This window comes from Heterodontus francisci, chromosome 7 (genome assembly GCF_036365525.1).
Source record: "Heterodontus francisci isolate sHetFra1 chromosome 7, sHetFra1.hap1, whole genome shotgun sequence".
Lineage (NCBI taxonomy): Eukaryota > Metazoa > Chordata > Chondrichthyes > Heterodontiformes > Heterodontidae > Heterodontus > Heterodontus francisci.
This window is the reverse complement of record NC_090377.1, coordinates 103,429,783-103,452,524: the sequence shown is the minus strand read 5'-3', so window position 1 is coordinate 103,452,524 and position 22,742 is coordinate 103,429,783. Positions and strand designations below refer to the sequence as shown.

General features: G+C 42.2%; 2 protein-coding genes across 4 annotated transcripts; both read left to right on the top strand.

Moving 5' to 3' along the window:
• The first annotated feature begins 4,676 nt into the window (after positions 1 to 4,676).
• LOC137372198 (gamma-crystallin S-1-like) lies at positions 4,677 to 6,620 on the top strand. 2 transcript variants are annotated; one of them, XM_068035796.1, is made up of 3 exons: positions 4,677 to 4,685; positions 4,785 to 5,027; positions 6,345 to 6,620. In XM_068035796.1, exons 1-3 carry the CDS (start codon positions 4,677 to 4,679, stop codon positions 6,618 to 6,620), a joined length of 528 nt encoding a protein of 175 aa, XP_067891897.1. The 2 variants fall into 2 exon arrangements, with proteins under 2 accessions (XP_067891897.1, XP_067891898.1); XM_068035797.1 differs by having other exon boundaries at positions 4,785 to 5,031; positions 6,355 to 6,620.
• A 6,824-nt stretch (positions 6,621 to 13,444) lies between these two features.
• Positions 13,445 to 15,853, top strand: LOC137372195 (gamma-crystallin S-1-like). Of its 2 annotated transcripts, none has more exons than XM_068035790.1 (3): positions 13,445 to 13,453; positions 13,539 to 13,781; positions 15,578 to 15,853. In XM_068035790.1, exons 1-3 carry the CDS (start codon positions 13,445 to 13,447, stop codon positions 15,851 to 15,853), a joined length of 528 nt encoding a protein of 175 aa, XP_067891891.1. The 2 variants fall into 2 exon arrangements, with proteins under 2 accessions (XP_067891891.1, XP_067891892.1); XM_068035791.1 differs by having other exon boundaries at positions 13,539 to 13,785; positions 15,585 to 15,853.
• The last annotated feature ends 6,889 nt before the right edge of the window (positions 15,854 to 22,742 follow it).

The following is a 22,742-nucleotide window of genomic DNA, read 5'->3' as shown; positions in this document are numbered from 1 at the left end:
ATTAATTCATATCACTTCAGAATTTCATGCTTCCATCGACACTGCTTGTAATGCCTCTTATCTTTTAGTCATGGTAAATTTGCATATGTGGTTTTCGATCTCATCATCTAAGTTGCTAATAAATACTGTGAATATCTGAGGTCCAAACATAGATCCTTGTGGGATACCACTAGTCACATCATGCCAATTAGAGTACCTGCCCATTATCCCAAATTTCAGTCTCCTGCCACTCAGCAAATTTCCTAAGGATGTCAATAATTTGCCTTCAATTGCATGAACTTCAACTTTAGCCAGCAGTCTCTCATGAAGGGCTTTATCAACTGCCTTCTGGAAGTCCATACTAATAAAATTCACAGACATTCTACTGTCCATTACTTTCATCACCTCTTCAAAAGATTCAATCAGGTTTGTCAGGCATGACCTACACTTTACAAATCGATGCTGGCTCTCTCAGATCAGTTGAAAATTTCAAAGTGTTCACTCATCCTACCCTTAATTATAGACTCCAGTAATTTACTGTCAACAAGTGTTCAGCTAACTGGTCTATAATTCCCCGGTTTCACTCTGTCAGTTTTCTTAAATAGTGAAGTGACATATGAAAGTTCCAATTGAAAGGAACGGTTCACACAAAAGAAAAAAACTTTAGAAGATTAAAATTAGGGCATTTTAAAAAATTAGTTCATGGGATGTGGGTGTCACTGGCAAGGTCAGCATTTATTGCCTGGCCCTAATTGCAATGGCCTCACCTACTTCTTTGAAATCTTGGGAAGTGAACCATCTGCTCCTGGGATTTGTCATGCTTTAGTGCCATCATTTCATATTACTGTTATTTTGCTTAAGTTAATTTGGGTGAGACACTGTCATTGATCCAATATTAGTCTCAGCAGGATTTCTGACATGCTGACCTCTTCCTGTACTACAGGGTTGTCCAACATACAGCGGGCCGACCCAGCAAAGGTTCCTATCTGGCCTGTAGCTGTATTTCAGAGATGAGAAATTTTCCAATGTCTTCTTCTTTGAGCGTTGCTTTTTGAAAAGATTTGCACTGTCAGTTTCACAGCCAACAGGTGCTGACATCAGGAAGAGTGATTTCCCAACTTCGGACAGATTCGGGGTTTACTGGCAGATTCCAACTTTTTATAAAAGGCTGCTGGATAACCCAAATCTGTTTGAAGTTGGAAAACAGCTGTTCCCGCTCCCAGCACCTGTCAGCTGTGAAACTGACAGCGTGAATTTTTTTCAGAAAAACTACCCAACCACAAAGCTGTTGTGCTAAGGGCTCCTGCTCCCTGCAACTGTCAGAGAGAGAGAGAGAGGGGGGGCAAACAGAGAGAAGGGGGGAACTGAGAGAAAGAGAGGGAGCCGAGAGAGAAGGGGAGAACAGTGAGAGAGGGGGAACAGAGAGAGGGAGTGAGGGGGAACAAAGAGAGAGGGGGAACAGAGAAAGAGAGGGAGGGGGAAACAGAGAAAGAGAGGGGGGCATCAGAGAGAGAGGGTGGGGAAAAGAGAGAGAGGAGGAACAGAGAGGAGAGAGAAAGGGGGAACAGAGACAGAGAGAGAGAGGTGGGGGAACAGAGACAGACAGGGAGGGAACAGAGCAAAAGAGAAAGAGGGGAGCAGAGAGAGAGAGGTGGCAGTGAGAGACAGGGGGCAGATGGAGGGACAGAGAGAGAAAGGGGGGACAGAGAGGGGGAACAGAGCAAGAGAGAGAGAGAGGGGAGCAGAGAGAGGGGGCAGAGAGAGACGGGGCAGTGAGAGACGGGGGCAGGTGGGGGGGGGGACAGAGAGAGAAAAGGGGGACAGAGAGAGGAGGAACACACAGATCAAGGAACACACAGGACAAGGACAACACAGGGATGGAGGAACACAGAGGGGGGAGACACAGGGAGAGAGAGAGAGGAAGAGAGAGTGAACAACATCACTCCTGACAGATGGACACCTATCTGGAATACTCTGCATCGCTACAAGAAGTGTGCGGGCAAACATTGACTACTTGTGCAAGCAAACAAATGCCTGCTATTGCACTAAATCACTGCCCAACATAGTGACGAGAAAATAAGTCAATAAATTAATCTTTTAATTTAAAGCTTCTTCACAAAAATGCACATTGGCTATTGTTTTGATTAATGGTAAGATAAATTTTTATTGCCTTTATCTTTCCAAAATTGTCTCACTGGCCCCCTATGTAAGACAAACATTTTAATGTAGCCCCACAGACAATAAGGTTGGACACCCCTGCTCTCCTATAAATACTGATGCAAAATAATTATTCAGCTTGTCCACCATTTCCTTATTAACATTGACAACATCACGGCAATCAGTATTCAAGGGGCTCACATTGCTCCTTACCACCCTCTTTTTCCAAAAATAATTATAAAACATATTTGTTTTGATCTTGATGTTGTCATGGTCCTGTAGTTTTTTTTCAGAATATGCAGTTTGCCTTTATGGCTTGCAAGGGATCAGTATTTCTTTAAGAGCCGGCAAGCCTGAGGAGTTATAGGAAGGTGCATTTTCGTTGCCTTAGAAACAGCCATTTGGAGACTACGATTCCAAGAGTGCATTCTCGATACCATGGAAACAGCCACTGGGAGTGAGTCTCATGTGATACATTTGTTACAATTCAGTTTTGAACTGGCTTTTAGTTGAAAACAGTTTGTTCTAACAAAACACACAGACAGAGGACACAGACATAGACAGCTGTGGTGTTTAGCACTTGAAAAAAGAGCTCTCAGCCATTTAAACAGAAGGAATAGGATTTTAGTCTGTTTAATTATTATCTCTCAAAATTCTAAAAAAGTCAAGCCAAAACAGAGATCTCTGGTAATTTAAATTGAAGAAAGGAAAGTTTGACTGTGACAGTCTTTTATCCCTCAAAAACTCTAAAGTCAGATTGCTTCTCTTGTAAGTGCTTGCAAGTCGTTAATTGTTGAAATTCGCTAGAGAAAGAAAGCAACATTCTGTGAGGACTTCAAGCAACATTCCCTGAGGACTTCAAGCAACATTCCCTGAGGACCTCAAGCAACATTGGACTGTAAATTTGTAAGGACTCTAATTTTTCTATTTTAAATGTTGTTTATATCTTCATAGTGTTTAAGAATTTAGTTCTTCTAATTAAAGAGTTAATTTGTTGATTTAAAGACACCTGGTTTGGCTAGCCTCATTTGGGGGTTAATAGTTGGTACATTTGGCTGGGTCTTTCTTTAATTTGGAAAGTTTTAAATGATATGGTGGCGCATTGGTTAGCACCGCAGCCTCACCGCTCCAGCAACCCAGGTTCAGTTCTGGGTACTGCCTGTGTGGAGTTTGCAAGTTCTCCCTGTGACCGTGTGAGTTTCCACTGTGTGCTCTGGTTTCCTCCCACAGCCAAAGATTTGTAGGTTGATAGGTAAATTGGCCATTGTAAATTGCCCCTAGTGTAGGTAGGTGGTAGGAGAATGGTGAGAATGTGGTAGGGAATATGGGATTAATGTAAGATTAGGATAATGGGTGGTTGTTGGTCAGGACAGACCCAGTGGGCCAAAGGGCCTGTTTCAGTGCTCTATCTCTTTATGACTCTATGATATGTCAGGCAATCTGTGGAGTGACAGGATTGAATTAACAGTCCGTTGGTCCCATCAAAATCGTATATTTTGATTGGGGGCTTTGACAGGAGTGGTCATCGTAACAATATCCATTACAACTTTCTTTTCATACTTTGTGTAGCTCTATCTGTTTTGCCATCCTTTGTTGTTCTTTGTGTCCTTGCCAATTGCCAGGACCTTTGTTTTTATTCCATTTTCGGTAACTGAATTTGTGATTATGTCAAAAATGTATTAGATTTCAGTTGATCTGTGTCCCTTGAACAGGGTCAACCCAAAGCCTCTTTTCTCCTTTTTATTTAGTACCCACTAAAGAATCAAGATCCCCTCCCCCAGTATGCACATTCAAATTAAAATTGACTTTGATCACACGACCATCTGCCTTTCTATTATTCTTTTTACTGTTCTAATAATGACTTCAGCTAACCTACAAGTTAGAACAAAATGAGAGGTAGTATGCAATAAAAATTTGCTGATTAAAATATGATGCTAAACATGGACTGTAACCAGTGTTAATAAAGACCACCGTTAATAAACACCACCCTAACATCGCACTAGTAATGTCTCCAAATAGATACATGCAATGATAAAAGCCTATGGACTTTGGAGCACAATGTGGAATCGAAATACACTGGCAGTTAGATGTCAGTCTATTACGTAAAACGCTGAAATTAATACAGCTTATTCTGGATATGTACACCTGCATCTTGACCAGTTTTGGAGTAAACTTCAGCCATTACACTGAACTGCTGGAAATATACCTGGTTGAATGTGTAATGACGGCTGTTCGAGAATTTCAATGGAAGCAGTGTATAGGGAGCACAATGGCCTCCAATGCATTGTTACCTTCTTTCACACAATTAAAATGACATGAAGGCAAAATGCAATCAATGATATATAGGTGCCTTAAAATGGTTTTCTTTACAATCAGTGTATGTGTCATGTGTTTTGTTGCTTTTCTGCTGATTTCAAACTATTGCAATCATTAAAATAACAAAAGTACAGCTCAGCGAAGCCTTTCTGCCAGCATATAAATACCAAGCTGTGTGAAGCAATGAACCATTCAGTCAGTTACAAGCTAACTGTGATCTCAAAATGGGAAAGGTAAAGAATACTCAGAGCTTATATATTGTATTAGAATTCTACATTCAGTATTGCCTAGTTTGAGAAATTATTAATTTACAAACATGTATCTTTCCACAGATTATCTTTTACGAGGACAGGAACTTCCAGGGTCGGCACTATGAGTGCAGTAGTGACTGTGCTGACCTGCACTCTTACTTCAGCCGTTGTAACTCCATCCGTGTTGACAGTGACTGGTGGGTGCTGTATGAGAGACCCAATTACATGGGATACCAGTATGTTCTGAGCAGGGGAGAATATCCTGACTACCAGCGCTGGATGGGATTTAATGACAGCATCAGGTCATGTCGCACCTACCCACATGTGAGTTATCTTTGGTGGCTTAGAGGTTCTACCCAAAGTGACACTTAGAAAATGATCAGTGACATTTGAGTTTATGTGCATCAGCAGTGAAGAGTCATCAGCTGTTTCCACAGGACTGATTTTAACTTCCGGCAGTGGTGATTAACAGGTAGTGGATTGTCTGCCTGTCACACATCCTGCCCGAATTACTGATCCACTACCACCCATTTGTGACACTGCCAGAAGTTACTATCAGCCCTTGTAATTTTGGATCTGTAGTTAATTTATATGGGTTGGTTCTTACGTCAATAGTTGCACGAACTGGGAAGGAAGTTCTGGGTGTAGATGACGGCAGCCTATTGCAAAAGTCTTGAATATCTGAGATATAATTGGATACATTTGTTCATAATTAATCAGATATTCAGAACTGAAAGCCAAATTGGTGCATTGACAGTGTAGGAAGTAATAATGTCATCTACAGCTAGACTAAGACATGATTGGTTACAACATGCTGACAGACAAGTTTTCACTCACCCCATTCACCTTACTGTAATTGTTTACTACATTATGGGAAAGAGAAAGCTGACCCACACAGAGAAACTGTCTCTTCACATTAGGAACAAGAAGAGCATTTAGATTTTTACTGATATTGATAAACCACTGTCAGTGTGCACTAACTAATATCAATCCCATATACATTCTTACAGACCGTTTACTGATTCAGTATAAAATTACAGAAGCAGCTTGCTGGTAACAGTTACTCCCTCCACCACCGACGCACAGTGGCAGCAGTGTGTACCATCTACAAGATGCACTGCAGCAACTCACCAAGGCTCCTTCGGCAGCACCTTCCAAACCTGCGACATCTACCACCTAGAAGGACAAGGGCAGCAGATACATGGGAACACCATCACCTGCAAGTTCCCCTCCAAGCCACACAGCATCCTGCCTTGGAAGTATATCATCGTTCCTCCACTGTCGCTGGGTCAAGGTTTTGGAACTCCCTTCCTAACAGCACAGTTGGTGTACTTACACCCAAGGACTGCAGTGGCTCAAGACAGCAGCTCACCATCACCTTCTCAAGGGCAATTAGAGATGGGCAATAAATGCTGGCCTAGCCAGCGACGTCCACATCCCCTGAACGGATAAAAAAAACAAGCCTCATACATAATTTACATGTTGAACTGGTGTTAATAAATCATCTCAGCTTTGCTCTCATTGTTGATGTCATCATCTGGGCCCCGTTAAATTCCTTCCTTTACCATGTTTATCTTTTTCTACATATACCAAATGTATATTTGCAGTTTTATCACTAATGTCATCTCATTTCTATTACAGTACAGGGGAGGCTCCTACAGAATGAAGATTTACGAGAGGCCTGACTTTGGAGGACAGATGATGGAATTCCAGGATGACTGTCCTTCTGTCTATGATCGTTTCCGTTACCGTGACATTCACTCCAGCCATGTGATGGACGGTTACTGGATCCTCTATGAACATCCCAACTACAGAGGCCGACAATACTTCATGAGACCCGGTGAATACAGGAGATACAGTGACTGGGGCAGCGACAACTCAACTGTCGGATCTTTCAGACGTATGAGGGATTTCTAGTCTTACATTGTAAAACATGAACTGATTTTGTTGAATCATTTATCAACATAATAAAATACTCTCTATTACATTGTCATCTTGTTTCATTCACTTATTTTTAGATCCTCATACAAATTGTCCAAAAAAGTGCTGGTATCTGGTAGTCTCATGCAGAATATTTTACCACAATGATCTCAGTTATATGATTATCATTAAAGTGAATAAATGGAGAAGCAGAAAATGTGTGGGCCAGGAGACTGCCAGAAAAGCTGTGAATGGGCCAATAGCACCATCCACTGCTGATCTTGCTGGAGTTTGCGCAGTCAATAGGAGGTCTTCTCATTTGTATGGGACCTGCATGCATTTCTGGGAGTTTCCATTGACCAGACACTTAACTGCACCTGTCCTGAAAATATTCTGGCTACAAGAGCAGGTCAGAGGCTGGGAATTTCAGTGGTGAGTAACTCATCTCCTGACTTCTCAAAACCTGTCCATCATCTACATAGCACAAGTCAGGAGTGTGATGGAATACTCTCCACTTGCCTGGATTTGTGCAGCTCCAACAACACTCTGGAAGCTTGACACAATCCTGGACAAAGCAGCCCACTTGAGTGGCACCCCATGTACCATCTTAAACATTTATTCCCTCCACCACCAGTGCACAATGGCAGCAGTGTGTACCATCTACAAGATACATTGCAGCAACTTGCAAAACATTAATTGCCCACACAGGCCAACTTTTCCAACATAGAAAGGGAAACACTGGCACTGATATTTGGGATAACCAAGTTTCATACTTATCTCTTTGGCAAGCATTTCATAGTCGAGATGTATCACAAACCATTGGCAATGATATGGCAGAAACCACCCATCAGCATGCAACATCGACTACAACGTCTATTAACTATGGTGCAAGTCTATTGTGAGGTCAGATATAAGACTGGTAATCTTCCACGCGCTATAAGATTGGCCTTATTGGCAACCTCACAAATAGGGCCCAAGCCATTTGCTCACCATGCAAGCTTGATGCTGAAATAGGGCGAATCAAAGGCATTCTGCATGACAATGGCTACCCTGAACAGATCATTTCTCGCTATATATCACGCACACTTACGAATGGGCCTAACGCTGCCATTTTCGGCCCTGAAAAGTGCCCAGTCCACCTCCAATTACCCAAGAAGGGTAATGTATGCCAAAAATTTGAGCAACAGGTGAAGCTGGCCGTTACATGCTTCTACTATACAGTAGCAACACATACGGTGTTTGCCACTAACAGGATGCTGCCGTCAAGCCAAAAAATATTTCTTCCTACCACACAAATGAATAATGTGATTTATGAATTTCAATGCCAGTATGACATTAGGTATATAAGCCATACATCCCAAAGGCTGGCGAGTTGTATCAAACAACATGTCCCTTCCGCTGTTCGCTTTGGGCAAGGTACAGGCCGTACCCAACCAGCTTATGCTTGAAAAACTCAAAACACAGTGTCCAACATTAGATGTGATCCTGCGATTGGACAACATTTGCTAAATAATCCTCAGTGTGCTAAGAATTATGCTGTCAACCAATTTAAGATTGTTAGTAGGGCTCGCAGTGTGGCGCATTTGCGCATACCGGAAGCTCCATATATTAATACACAGGGCCCTGTTCTTTGCAGACAGAAAGAACATGTACACACATTGCGCCTGTTTCAGCTAAACAAAATAAGTGACAGCCATTCACTGGTTCATTCCCCAGGGCAATGCCTTGACCAATCAGAGTCAAGCTGCTTAGTTTAAATTTCAAACAAAGCTTGGCAGTTAACTGTCAGTCACCATAAACTGGTGCATTCTCCATGGCAATGCCTCTATCAATCAGAGTCCGCTTGCCCACCAATCAGCACTCTCTTCTCATGTAGTATAAACTTGTTGCTTCCTTTACCTTGGTATTCTTGCAAATTGTCCTGATGAGTGCAAGATAAAAAGTTTCGACAAAATGTTTCTGTTTTCAGCAATATTATTGATTGAATCTGTCTACCAAATCCTTCCATCATTCCCTGCACATGGTGCCAGTTGTGAAGGAATTATGACAACTCATTGCCAAAGGATGGCCTGACACAATACAAGAAGTTCCTACAGAACTCAAATTTTTTTGGCCATATTGAGATGAGTTTGGGGTATCTACTGGTGTTATCTTCAAAAGAAAACAAGTGTTAATTCCACAAACGCTTCATCTTGACATTCTTTCACAGTTTCACCAAGGTCATAAGGGTGTTGAGAAGTCCAGAAGACTTGAACATGAAACTGTCTACTGGCCAGGAATTTACAGTGACATTGAGCAAGTAGTACAGTTATGTGATGCAAGCCAAGGGCTTCAACCAAACCAACAAAAGAGCCACTCCATCCTCACGAAGTTCTGTCACATCCTTAGTCAAAGATAGCCACTGACCTCTTCTCTGTTAATAATGACAATTTTCTGTTGATTACTGACTACTTCTTCAAGTTCCCCATAATCCGTCAATTAAGGGATACATCAAGAACATCAGTTGCTAATGCTATCAGTGCAATCTTCAGTTTATTTGGTCCCCTGGAGGCGATAGTGTTGGACAATGGCCCAAAATACACTGCCAAACCATTCGAAGACATATGTAGGTGATGGGCTGTGAACTATTTTCCATTGTTAATGCATTATCCTAGGCCGAATGGCCTAACTGAAAGAATGGTATGCACAGTCAAGTCATTGATTGTGAATGGTTGAGAAATGAAACAAAATCTGCATGTAGCCATGTTACACTTAAGGGCAATGCCAATTGGCACGGGATCACCAACACCTGTGGAAATTGTATTTGGAAGACAATTCTTCCAAGTCATCATTTCATGAAATCTTCGTTAATACAGGACCAACTGTTGGCAAAACAAGAAAAAATGAAAGCGGCAGACGGTAAACATGCGGGCAAGGAACTACCACCGTTACAGATTGGACAGAAGGTCAGAGGGATCCATCCGCAAGAGAAGGCATGCCTCCCTGTGAAAGTATTCAAAATCTGCAACACGGCAAGGTTGGATGAAGTAACCACCCTAATGGAGCAGTATTAATAAGAGACAGATGTCAGCTGAAGGAACTAGCTAACAACATTGTGCCAGTCTAACAACCCTATTGCTTTGAGAATAACATTCACATTCGAATTCACAGAATGTAGAGAAGAAAAGTGACAAGTGTAATGCTCAAGCACAAGATGACTATCAAAACTCACACACAGGTCAAGAGAAAAAAGTTGACAAATCTAGTTCTCAAACAAGCTACACAGTGACAAGATCAGGTTGAGTCAGTAGACCACCTGTACATTTCAGAGACACTTAATTAAAGGACATAAGAGTCAATGCATATGCAAATATTGTTCAAAACTGCTCTGTTTCATTATGTACATAGTTTATCTTTTGTGTACTTCTTTTTGAAGAAGGGGCATGTTGTGATATCACTTTAACAGTTTGAGTACGTCACACAGCATCACAGGAAGTGATGTCAGCCAACATGTGATCGGGCAGTTGGAGTCATGTTAGGCACATAGTCACCCATGTATGATAGAGCTCTTTTGTAAACTTGTTACTTAACAATAAAGAACCCACTATTTAACTACCATTCAGCTTAAAGTTGTTTGGTACCTTATTGCTGAAGAAAGCAATAACAATAACTATTTCCTTGTTTTCACAGATAGCTGTGCATACAGCCGCTGCCTCATTGGTCTTTGACTCTCGCATAACATGTGTCTGGGTAAAGGCTGAGGCAGTGAGCACAGTACAGAACAGCAAAGCATGTTAGGACATTGATACATGTTATTTCTTTTGAAGCCACAATCCTCTATTCTTCTCAATCCAGGTTGCATTGCTGTGGTGAAATACTGAGAAAAGGCCATGCTTTCTGCAAAAGGAGGGAGAGCTAAGAAGGAAGAAATAACTCAAAATTGTAGGCCTGTGTTTGGCTGGAAAAAAAACAGCATCTGAATGCTACAGTCAGACAAATTGGACAACAATTTGTGGTGAGGAAGAGTTAGTTCATGAATTGTGAATCGCTATGTGTTACTCGCTGATTTGCACCACTCCATGCTACCATCGCGAAAACAGCATTTCCCCCTTAACCTCCATGTGCTTTTTCTGAAGTTGCTGAGTTTGGCCATTAATTGGTAAACTCACCACAGAATGTTACGGCATGTACTTAACAGAGTAAGTACCCTTTAAATTACACAATAACTGTTAATGACTGCTAATCAAAGTCTCTTGCCTAAAATGTAAACAGTTAACAGTGTAGAGTCTCATTACTGCAGGTTGTGAATTAAGGAAGAATTTAAAAATATTTAAGAAGGAGATTCATGGGGGTTAAATTGGTTAGCCTCTGCAAATGGGCACAGGGATCACAATGTGTGATAACCTGCCATCACTTGGTGTAATGTAGACAGCACACCAACTTTGTGCTGCTTGCTAATTATAGTCATTGTTGTGTGCAGCCAGCACTGTCAACGCCATTCATTGACTGATTGCATCAGCAGGGGGGGGGGTCAATATCATGAGTGTCTAGTCGTAATTAAATTTAGCCTGTGCTGCTTCAAGTTGCCTGCACCTCTTAAAGGGAGCTGCCTTTCGGCTTGAATAGGTGTTGGCAGTTGTTCGACAAGTGAATCAGACCTGGAAAAGAGCGAAGAATGGCTGACCATGACAAAGAATGGGCACCAAGATTTTCAGATGCTGCACTGGAAATCTTGGTTGAAGAGGTGTACTGTATCCTCAGAGAGGCAGGAGGCATCCCAGGAATTTACAGAGAAGGCAGTGGAAAGAGATAGCTGTGGAGGTCCGTGCTATGAGTATAGCTCCAAAAACAGGGCAGCAAAGACAGAAGTTTAATGATCTACATGAGTAATGAAGATAAGAGAATGCATCTTCAAATTCCGTATCATACCAACTGCAGCACAAGCATCTGTTCAATTCACCAGCACCAACATTCACTTGCCAACAATCTCTATCAATCAGGACTCAACACTTATATGCTTCACCTCACCCTCACACACTTAGCACTGTTACAAGCCTGAAAAACACAACTCCAGCTTCCACATACTGGTAGCTATTCAGCAATGACAGCCACATCACCCAAATAAATTGTACAATACTTACTGACTTACTTCCCACTCTCCTGCAAGACAAGGTCATGCACATTCAGAGAGAACAGGAACTAACTGGATAGAGAGGTGGGCCTGCATTTTTTAACCCCCATGGCAGAGCTGGCGCATTTATATAGTACCTTTAACATAGTAACATTACAAGGTGCTTCACAGAAATGCTGTCAAACAGAATTCGACATCAAGCCACATAAGTAATATTAGGACAGGTGACCAAAAGCTTGGTCCAAGAGATAGCTTTTACAGGGTGTCTTAAAGGAGGAGAGGGAGGTAGAGAGGTGGAGTGGTTTAGGGAGGGAATTCCAGAGCTTATGGCCTAAGCTACTGAAGGCCCAGCTCCCAATGATGGAGTGATTAAAATCAAGTATGAAGAAGCAGCCAAAATTGGAGGATTTCGAGATCTTGGATATTTGTAGGGCTGCAGAGGTTATAGAGATAAGTGTTAATAATATATTAATTGGGTGTTCATTTGTATTCAGGTGGTGGGCATTAATTGGGAACTCACCTGTGCTCATAATTATAGGCTGAAACTGTGATTATTGGTTTGCAGATGCATGATATATATGTCTCCCTAAATCAAAGATTGTAAGTCCATAAAGACAAAGTTCCAGTTTTATCATTCACCGCATGGCTATCTGAGTTGTAACATATGGAGGGGCAAAGACATGGACTGGAAGCTAAGCACATGGGTGATGGGTAAATGGGACTTGGTGTGAATTAGGGAATGGGAAGCAGGGCTTTAGATGAGCTGTACAAAATTATGAGGGGCCTAGATAGAGTAGTCAGGAAGGACTCGGAGGGATCAATTACCAGGGGGCACGGATTTATGATGATTGGTAGAAGGATTAGAGGGGACAGGGGGAAAAACCTTTTCACCCAGAGGGTGGTGGGTTTCTGGAATTCACTGCCAGGAATGGTGGTGGAGGCAGAAACCCTCAATTCTTTTAAAAGGTACCTGAACATGCACCTGAAGTGCTATAACCGGCAAGGCTAAGGACCAGGTGTTGAAAGGTGGGATTAGATTGGGTGGCTAGTTTTTGGGTTTTTTTCGGCCAGCATGGACACAACAGGCTGAATGGCCTCCTTCGGTGCAATAATTTTTCATTGGTTCTACGAGTTGATGTTTACGAAGGGTGGGAGGTGGGAAGGAGCCAGGAGTGCACTGGAATCATCAAGCAGTGTGAAAAACCAAAGGCATTGGAAGGGTCGAGAGAGGTGATGGTGAATTACGATATAATAGTCTGCTGATTATGAAACCCTAAAACATCAAAATAGTTGTGTCAAAGTGACAAGTATTCACCTACTCCATACTTGTATTCAAAATAACTAATAAACAAAACAATAATATCCAGGTTACGACAGCTCAGCGGAGTTCACAGTTCAATGTTTTTTGTATATTCTACTTTGGGAATAGCTCTGGCCTCTCATCCTTTGTTTCTTTTTTCCTACAGGACAATCAAAATGACATGAAAGCAGAACAGAAAGAACAATAGGAATCTACTGCTTTGAATAAAGGTGCTTTGCTGAAATATCTGTGACACATTTTAATTCGTGTTTTTTTTTTGCTGATGTGTGCTTGGGATTGATGAAATAACAAAGGTAGTCTCTGCAATGGCCTCTCAGTCAAACATATAAATACTGAGCATCCGGAGCAATCATACATCCAGGCTTTTGCTTTTCCAACTGAGAATTCAAAATGGGAAAGGTAAGGTTACCTCTCATATTTTTCACATTTTATTCACAATGCATTGGAAAATAGAAATATTTCATCAAATTTGCTTTCCCTACAGATTATCTTTTACGAGGACAGGAATTTCCAGGGTCGGCACTATGAGTGCAGTAGTGAGTGTGCTGACCTGTCCCCTTACTTCAGCCGCTGTAACTCCATCCGTGTTGACAGTGACTGGTGGGTGCTGTATGAGAAACCCAATTACATGGGATACCAGTATGTTCTGAGCAGGGGAGAATATCCTGACTACCAGCGCTGGATGGGATTCAATGACAGCATCAGGTCATGTCGCAGCTACCCATATGTGAGTAATGAATTCACGGTCCTTATAGGCATAAATGAACTTGTTCACTGTATTATATTTGTAATGGTCTGTTTATCTATTATTTAATTAATAAATCAAAAATTCCAAAAGTTTATCATTCCCACTTTAATGGATTTCCTTAATCATTAAGCAAAATTTTAATTTGAAATCTATGTTGTCAGCTGCAATTGTTGGCCTACAATGTAACATTTCCTCAGGGTTGTCCTGAATGATCGCGATAACTGTGATGAAAATCGGTGGAAACGCTGGATACACCGGTCGGTGTGCGGCAGCGGGGTATCGGTGCCAATCTTCCACAGAAATTACGGCAACCAATCAGGACAATCTCTGAGCAAACCGCCAGTGAAATATGTCCTAGGAAAAGAATGAATAAAGAATCCAATACTGGTCAAACTAGCTCTCTTGGAGAAACAGATGAAAAAGCAAATTGATTCACAATTGAGATGGGTTTCAATGTTTGAAATGTGACTACAAAACGAAACTATGATAAGCAATCTTCTTCTCGTCTTCCATATCCGGTGGCACATGAGGTAACCCATGTCTTCCACTGCTGAAACATCCAGCAGATGACACTTGGGATTGTTTCTGTAATGCCTTTTATGTAGCTGTATCATTAGCCTGACCCAGACTGGGAGGCACTGGCTAGGGGGTTTGACACCTCATGATCGAGGAGTAGATAGGGTAGTTAGAGAGAATGTATTTCTGCTGGTTAGGGAGTTGGCTAAATAGTGCAATAGTTAAAGCTGGACTGAGTAAAACTAGAAAACACTTCTACATGCAAAGACTGGTAGAAGTTTGGACTCTCTTCCACAAATGGCAATTGATGCTAGATCAATTGTTACTGGAGTTAAACAAAGGTATTTCAGGATATGAGGTGAAGGCAATTATATGGAGTTATGTCACAGATCAGCCATAAACTCATTGAATGGCAGACCAGGCTCGAGGAGCTAAATGGCCCATTCCCGTTCATATGTAAATATGTTCCCATCAAATGTACAGCGAGCTCGCCACTGGTATCAGACCCACCGGCCGTCCATGTCTCCGTTATAAAGACGTCTGCAAACGCGACATGAAATCGTGTGACATTGATCACAAGTCGTGGGAGTCAGTTGCCAGCATTCGCCAGAGCTGGCGGGCAGCCATAAAGACAGGGCTAAATTGTGGCGAGTCGAAGAGACTTAGTAGTTGGCAGGAAAAAAGACAGAGGCGCAAGGGGAGAGCCAACTGTGCAACAGCCCCAACAAACAAATTTCTCTGCAGCACCTGTGGAAGAGCCTGTCACTCCAGAATTGGCCTTTATAGCCACTCCAGGCGCTGCTTCACAAACCACTGACCACCTCCAGGCGCGTATCCATTGTCTCTCGAGATAAGGAGGCCCAAAAGAATCAAATGCAAGTATCGCACTGAATGCCAAATCAGTATTCAGAGACTGAATTCTCATTTCCATTCACCAGGTCTGTCTGGAGTGGGACTTCAAACCAAAACCTTCCAGCTCAAAGATTTTAACAGTTAATAACATTTATTGGTTGCTTGATAATATTGATAAAATGGTAAAATTTTGATTGCTGAATATCTGATAACCAAACAGAAAATGCCGGATATACACAATAGTCAACATCTGGAAACAGAAAAGGCAGGTTAATGTTTTGTGTGGAGAATTTTCATCTAGATTGTTGATGGATTCCCTGATAATATTACATGCATAACAAAATCCATTTACAATAATTTTTTGAGCATTGTATAAACATATTTATACCTGCATTCTTCTATTACAGTATCGAGATGGAAACTACAGAATGAGGATTTACGAGAGGCCTGACTTTGGAGGACAGATGATGGAATTTATGGATGACTGTCCATCTGTATATGATCGCTTCCGTTATCGTGACATTCACTCCTGCCATGTGATGGACGGTTACTGGATCTTCTATGAACATCCCAACTACAGAGGCCGACAGTACTTCATGAGACCCGGTGAATACAGGAGATACAGTGACTGGGGCGGCTACAACTCAACTGTCGGATCTTTCAGACGTATGAGGGATTTCTAATCCCTTGTTGAAAATTAAATGTTGTCATGTTGAAATATTCCTAAACATAATAAATGTGCTATCATCAGAACTGATTTCCTTTTATTTTTGATTGTATTTCTGAGACAACGATAATTATGGCAAAATAAATTTTGACCATAACATTGAAAATAAGAGAATACATAACAACAAATGTTATTTTTCTTTATTTCAGTTTTTCATTCAGACAGCTATTCAGATGGATGGATCCAGCATGTTGTATGCAAAATGCCAGGCCTTTTCATGAAAGCTACATGTAAAGAAATTGTAAGATCACATTTTAAGAAAGTATCATCCAGCTAATTGAGCCCATTCCTTTCCATAGGCCTTTATCATCATTTGCAATAAACATTGGCTAACCTATTCATTTCCTTGAGGCAACAAATGACATTAAACATTTTTCATTCACCTCCTGAAGAAAGCACGAGAACATTCGATGGCCTTTATTTGCACTAATTTGGGCTTTTTTGTGATAACTGTCATTAACTGTGTTGTGTTATTCCTTACTTCAGGAAATATTGTTGAAGGGTTTCCTCTTGTCAGGGATGCTTTGCCCTAGATTACCCTCTTAACGATTTGGCTTTGCAATCTCAACTGGGTATAACAAAGCTGTATTGTGACACTTGGCAGAATCAATCATACACACAAGGCTGAATTTTCCGGGCCCCAGGCTTGGAGATGGGGGGCTGGGTTAATGGGGCAGCCATATCGAGACTGGTGTGGAACTTTCTTGGAGACGGGAGAGGAACCAGATTGGCTGCCTGCTCCACAGAGCTGGGATGCCCATTAACATTGTTAAGGCTCCAAATAGGGTGATTTTGTGAACTTGCCAGTGTCACATCTCAAGCTGAAATGATCACACTTGAAATCACAGCTTTAACTTTTACAAAGATTTAACAAATGTCTCGTTAAAGACTTCTGTAGATTTCTGGTCAATGTTCTCACTACAGCAGCATAAGTTTATCTGACCTTCCAACAATCTCCAGGTCTGGTGTTTCCCCAATGCATGAAGCTACTTTCAGTTTCTCTTCCAAGTACCATATATCCTCTAATACCCAAACCCATACATACATTCATAGCATTCCTCCCTTATCAGACCAAAACATGTCCATGATTTTTGAACATAATCACAACACATAATATTCATATCATTTTGGTGGTCTGCTCTAGCGCCGTGATCTTCCTGGTGTCTCAGGAACTCTGGTCACCATGTCCGGATTAGGAAATGTCGTCAGCCCCTCTGAAGTTGATGCTTCTCCCTCTGGACAGCAAATTGTCTGCCTATCAACAGCATCACTGGCTTGAACATCTGAATTGCTGGATGTCAGCTTCGCCTCAGCTCCTACATCTGGTTCATCTGCTATCTTTGTGGTCTTAGTCACCATGACACTTTTTAACGCATGAAAAAATTTCTGTCATGCAGTACTCCTTCTGATGATTGCACAGTCATACTGTTTCCTTTCTTGGCAATAACAGTGTATGGCTTGGGATAATATGGTGTATCCATCTTACTCTGACTCTCCCATCTCAGCAATACTTCATCATCTGGCATACAAGAAGACAAGAACACAAGAAATAGGAGCAGAAATAGACCATATGGCCCATCAAGCCTGCTCCACCATTCAATACAATCATGGCTGATCTTGGGCTTCAATTCCACTTTCCTGCTCACTCCCCATATCCCTTGATTCCCAACCTTAAATGCATTCAATGATGGAGCATCCACAACCCTCTGGGTTAGAGAATTCCAAAGATTCACAACCCTTTGTAGTAATTTCTCCTCATCTCAGTCTTGATGATTGGCCCATTATCCTCGACCAGCGAAAGCTATCTCTTAGCTTCTACCCATCACATCAGACTGTCTAGCTTTCCTTCTGTGGTCTGCATAAAAGTTTGCAGCACCCTTTTTCTCAGCATCAAGATCTTGGCCCTCCTGATCAACTCTAATGTCCCTCTGTTCTGGTATCTTGCTGCATATTTTGCATCCAAGTAATAACTCAGCTTGGCTCTTTTTCATTGCCCTATACATGGCCACATATGACAACATCTCCTTCCAGTCTTTACCATCAGCCTAAGCAATCCTCATTCATTTCTCTAAGGATTGGTTTTGTCTTTCCAGTTCCCCATTTGCCTGTGGCCATTTAGGTGTTACTCTGTGATGGTGAATGCCTGTGGCTTGCATGTAATCTGCAAAGGTCTGTGAAATAAATTGTGGCACATTGTCCAAATACAAAGTGACTAGTACACCCTGCCTTGCAAATATTTCAGTCAATGCAAATATTGTTTTCTCTGCCATTGTAAACTTCATTACCACATACTCATAATAACAGCTGTAATAGTCAATCACTACCAGTATGGACTCTCCTGATGGAAATGGACCTAAGGAGTCAACTGCTACATCCTCCCAGGGTCCAGCCGGTAACAATGTACTGCATACTTGTTCTGGTGGATTGGATCTACTGACAAGTTGACATCCATGACATGCTTTGACAAACTGTTCCACATCTTTCTGTATCCCTGGCCATCATAATTTGGCTTGTAACTTTTGCTTAGTACCAACCACTCCCAAGTGACCGTCATGAGCTAGCATCACTAGCCTAGGCCTAAGCTTTTATGGCACTATAAGTCTGTTACCTCTGAGAATAAACTTCCCAATTGTGTACAGTTCATCTCGTATAATAATGTATGCTCTGAATGGGAAATTCTCACAATTTCTAGCTTGGATTCTCTGTCTGATGTCATTTAATTCTGGATCTTTGACTCTCTTTCATTCTTTCTAGTTGTCATTGTTCTGGGTATAGCATGACCTGTCACAAACCACACAAATGATTCAGCCTCCTTCGTTAGTGAAGATCTGTGTGTTTGTCCCTGAATTGGCTCCATAATATCTTGCTCAACCAGTTTCTTGCCCTTTGCCTCAACTTTCCTTCTCAGACCAAAAGGTGTACTATATACAGGTTGAACTACAGGTTTCATGTTTTCATCAATTTTTAATATCACTTGGCAGTTGCATAACTTACCAATTCCTTGAAACACTGGTCCAAACTCCTCTCGAAGATCCACATAGGATTTCACAGAATTCACTTGCAATCCGATGTGCAACACCCCAAGGCTTGGCCACTTTCTCTACTCAATCACTATGAATTCTGCCTCCTCACTCTGATCTCCAGCTCTTACACTCGTTGTGAAGCATCCAACAGTTTGAAGTAGGGTTTTAGATGTGTAAGGATAAAGCTGTTTGACATATTTTCACAATGTGCACTTGATTCTCTTTGTCTTCAGTTCCTCCTATAGTGCTCTGCTGATGACATTACTGACACTGCCTGGATATATAATAATGCTCACTTCAACACCCCCTACAATCACTGGAACTTTCTCATGATTGCTTCCATTGACAGAAAACATGTATCTACAATTGCTATTCACGTCCTCACTCACTGCATCTTCTTCAACTCGTCTCACAGTTGTATTACTTTCATCTCTCTTTCCATTACATGGTTTGCCAGGCTTGTCAATCTGTTCAGCTTTGCTTCTGTACTTCTTGGCAAAATGGTCTCTGCCCCCACATTTTCGGCATACCTTTCCCTTGGCAGGACAGCAATCATCTCTTCCACAGTGTCCCAAGCTGCCACATCTGAAACACTGTCTCTCAGACTTTTGCTGTTTACATTTATGCATACTTGGATTCTGTTGTGTCACTCGATTAACCTCAGATTTTGTCATGCTGATGGCAGAAATGGGACTAAATTTCATGCTGTGAACTTGCCCATCCACTGCTTCCAATGTAGCCGCTATCCTCAAAGTGTCATCCAACATTAAGGCATCTCCTCTTTCCAGCAGCCTGCGTCTCAACTTATCTGACTTGCATTGTTCGACCACCTGCCCATGATCTGGTTATTCAAATCCATCACAACATAATTGCATCCATCTGACCCTGCCTCAAACCAGTCACAAATTGAGCTACTGTTTCCCCCTCCTTCTGTCTCATTTGACAGAAAACATGCCTTTGGACTGTGGCATCTTGCGTCACCACATAATGGTCCTTTAAAGCTTTAACTGCTTGTTCATAATCTGCCTTTTCTCCCGTGTCAGGCGACATCTTGAAAGTCTCCTTCACTGATGCACCCACATTAAACAGCAATAAGGCCCGTCGCTGTGCTTTCTGCACCTTCGTCACCCTGTCCCAAAACAAACTCCGACTGTCAGCATTCGCTTCAAACTCCTCCAGCCATGCTTTCTATTTTACACTGAAAGAACTGGCATCACCCGTCAGATCAAATGTCTCAATTTTCTGGACTGCAGACATATCAGCTCCAGCAAATGCCATGACACAATCCTAAATATCTCTGAATTTGCCTCGTTGCCAATCTCAAGCTGACATGAATCACACTTGAAATCACAGCTTTAACTTGAACAAAGATTTAACAAGTGTTTTATTATAGACTTCTGTGGAGTTCTGATCACCATTCTCACTACAGTAGCATAAGCTTATCTGACCTTACAACAACCCGCAGGTCAGGTGTTTTCCCCAACGCACAAAGCTACTTTCAGTTTTCCTTCCAAGCACCATGCATTCTCTAACACTCAAGCCCACACATACAATCATGACAGCCATCATTTTGCTGGCAGCGGAGGGGCCCCCGCCATGTGCGGAGTCGGCCAGCTCAATGGAGGTGGCCTCCCTACGGCAAGTCCATGTTCCAATGCAACCAAAGGCTCCATGCCCCACTGATAGGGCTGCCGGCAGGAAAAGATGCAAACAATACACCCCAGGGTACTCTCCTCCGCTCTAAGGGGACGATTATCTTTGTCCCTCAGAATTGTTTATTTAATTTTACACTTTCAAGGGTGCCTCCATGTTGAGGTGCTCTTGCAGTCTCTGTACTGCCACATCAGTGCCCATGAGGCTGCCAAGACGCTAAAGCTGCCAGTTCTCTGATTGAGAAGCCACCCACTGTCCTTAATTGAACGGGAGTGCAGAGTCAGCCATTTAGGAGGCCCCTTTCGGGAAGATTGTGCCACTGGTCTCATTGCTGGCAAGTGGGGGCTCAGAACCCCAATTTGGTCCCAATGTTAGGGTCACAAAGCCTGCAGAAAAGTTCTGCTTAAAGTGTTCAAGGGTGGTACTACCCAAACCTTTGTCAACAGTGCAGCATGGACTGTCCTGTTCAAAACTCTGCTGTGTTTAATTCTGTTCGTGCTCTTACACTTAAAGCCTTTTCCTTATATTGTGTGGTGTATGAATATTCTCCTATCAAGCTGTAAATCACTGGCTCCACTCTGTCTAGTTTTAACCAGCCATTCTCTTCCACAGACTATGTCTCCAGGTTTGTCTCGAATTAGGTCTAACTTCCATTTAAATCAATTGTCAAAGCATCAGTTGATAAGTTGATAACAATTGACAATGTTAAGGCCGACGAAGGCCATCTAACAGGCATTGAGGTATTGTACGTACCCTGAATGGCTCCACTCTGTCTACTTTCGACCATTTTTTTTTTCATTTGTTCATGGGATATGAGCTTTTCTGGCAAGGCCAGATTTATTGTCCATCTCTACTTGCCATGGAGAAGGTGGTGATGAGCCACCTTCTTGAACCTCCACGGTCTGTGTGGTGTAGGTCTCTCACAGTTCTGTTGGGTAGAAGATGTCGAAATTTGACACAGTGACGATGACGGAAAGATGATATATTTCCAAGTCAAGATGGTGTGTGACTTGAACGGGGACGTGCAGGTGGTTTCCCCATGCACCTGCTGCCTTAGTTCTTCTAGGTGATAGAGATCACAGATTTGGAATGTGCTGTTAAAGAAGTCTTGGTGAGTAGCTGCAGTTCATATTGTAGATGCTACACACTGTAGCTGTGGTGCATCAGTGATGGAGGGAGTGAATGTGTAAACTGGTGGATGGGGTACAATCAACAGGCTGCTCTGCCCCCTGGATGATGTTGCACTCCTTGAGTGTTGTTGGAGCTGCACTTATCCAGGCAGGTGGAGAGCATTCCATCACCCTCTTGACTTTTGCTATGTAGATGGTGGAAAGGCTTTGGGGAGTCAGGAGGTGAGCACCCTGCCATAGAAAAGGCAGTCTCTGACCTGCTCTTGACGTCAAAGGATTTCTGTGGCTAGTCCAGTTAAGTTTCCAATCAGTGGTGACCTCCAGGATGTTGATGGTGGGGGATTTAGCGATGGTATTGCTGTTGAAAATTTGGTGGAAGGTGGTTAGGTTCTCTGTTGTTGGAGATGGTTAATGCCTTGCACTTGCATGGCGAAAATGTTACTTGCCACCTAGCAACCCAAACCTGAAAGTTGTCCAGGTCTTGCTGCATGCTGGCACGGTCTACTTCAGTATCTGAGGAGCTGTGAATGGAACTGAACACTGTGCCATCATCAGTGAACATCCCCACTTTTAACATTATGATGGAGGGAAGGCCATTGATGAAGCAGATGAAGATATTTGGGCCTAGGACGATACCCTGAGAAACTCCTGCTTCAATGTGTTGAGGCTGAGATAAACCACAACTATCTTCCTTTGTGCCAGGTATGACTTCAGTGAGTGGAACGTTTTCCCTCTGCTTCCCATTGATTTCAATTTTACGTACTTCTTGATGCCAGGGTCAGTGAAATGCTGCCTTTACGTCAAGGGGAATTCACTCTCACCTCATCTCTGGAATTCATCTCTTTTGTTCATGTTTGGATCAAGGCTGTAATGAAGTCTCAAGTTAAGTGATCCTGACAGAACCACACCTGAGAACTGATGAGCAGGTTATTGGTTGGTTAGTGCTGCTTGATAGCACTATTTATTTGATTTTTATTTATTTATTTAGAGATAGAGCACTGAAACAGGCCCTTCGGCCCACCGAGTCTGTGCCGACCAA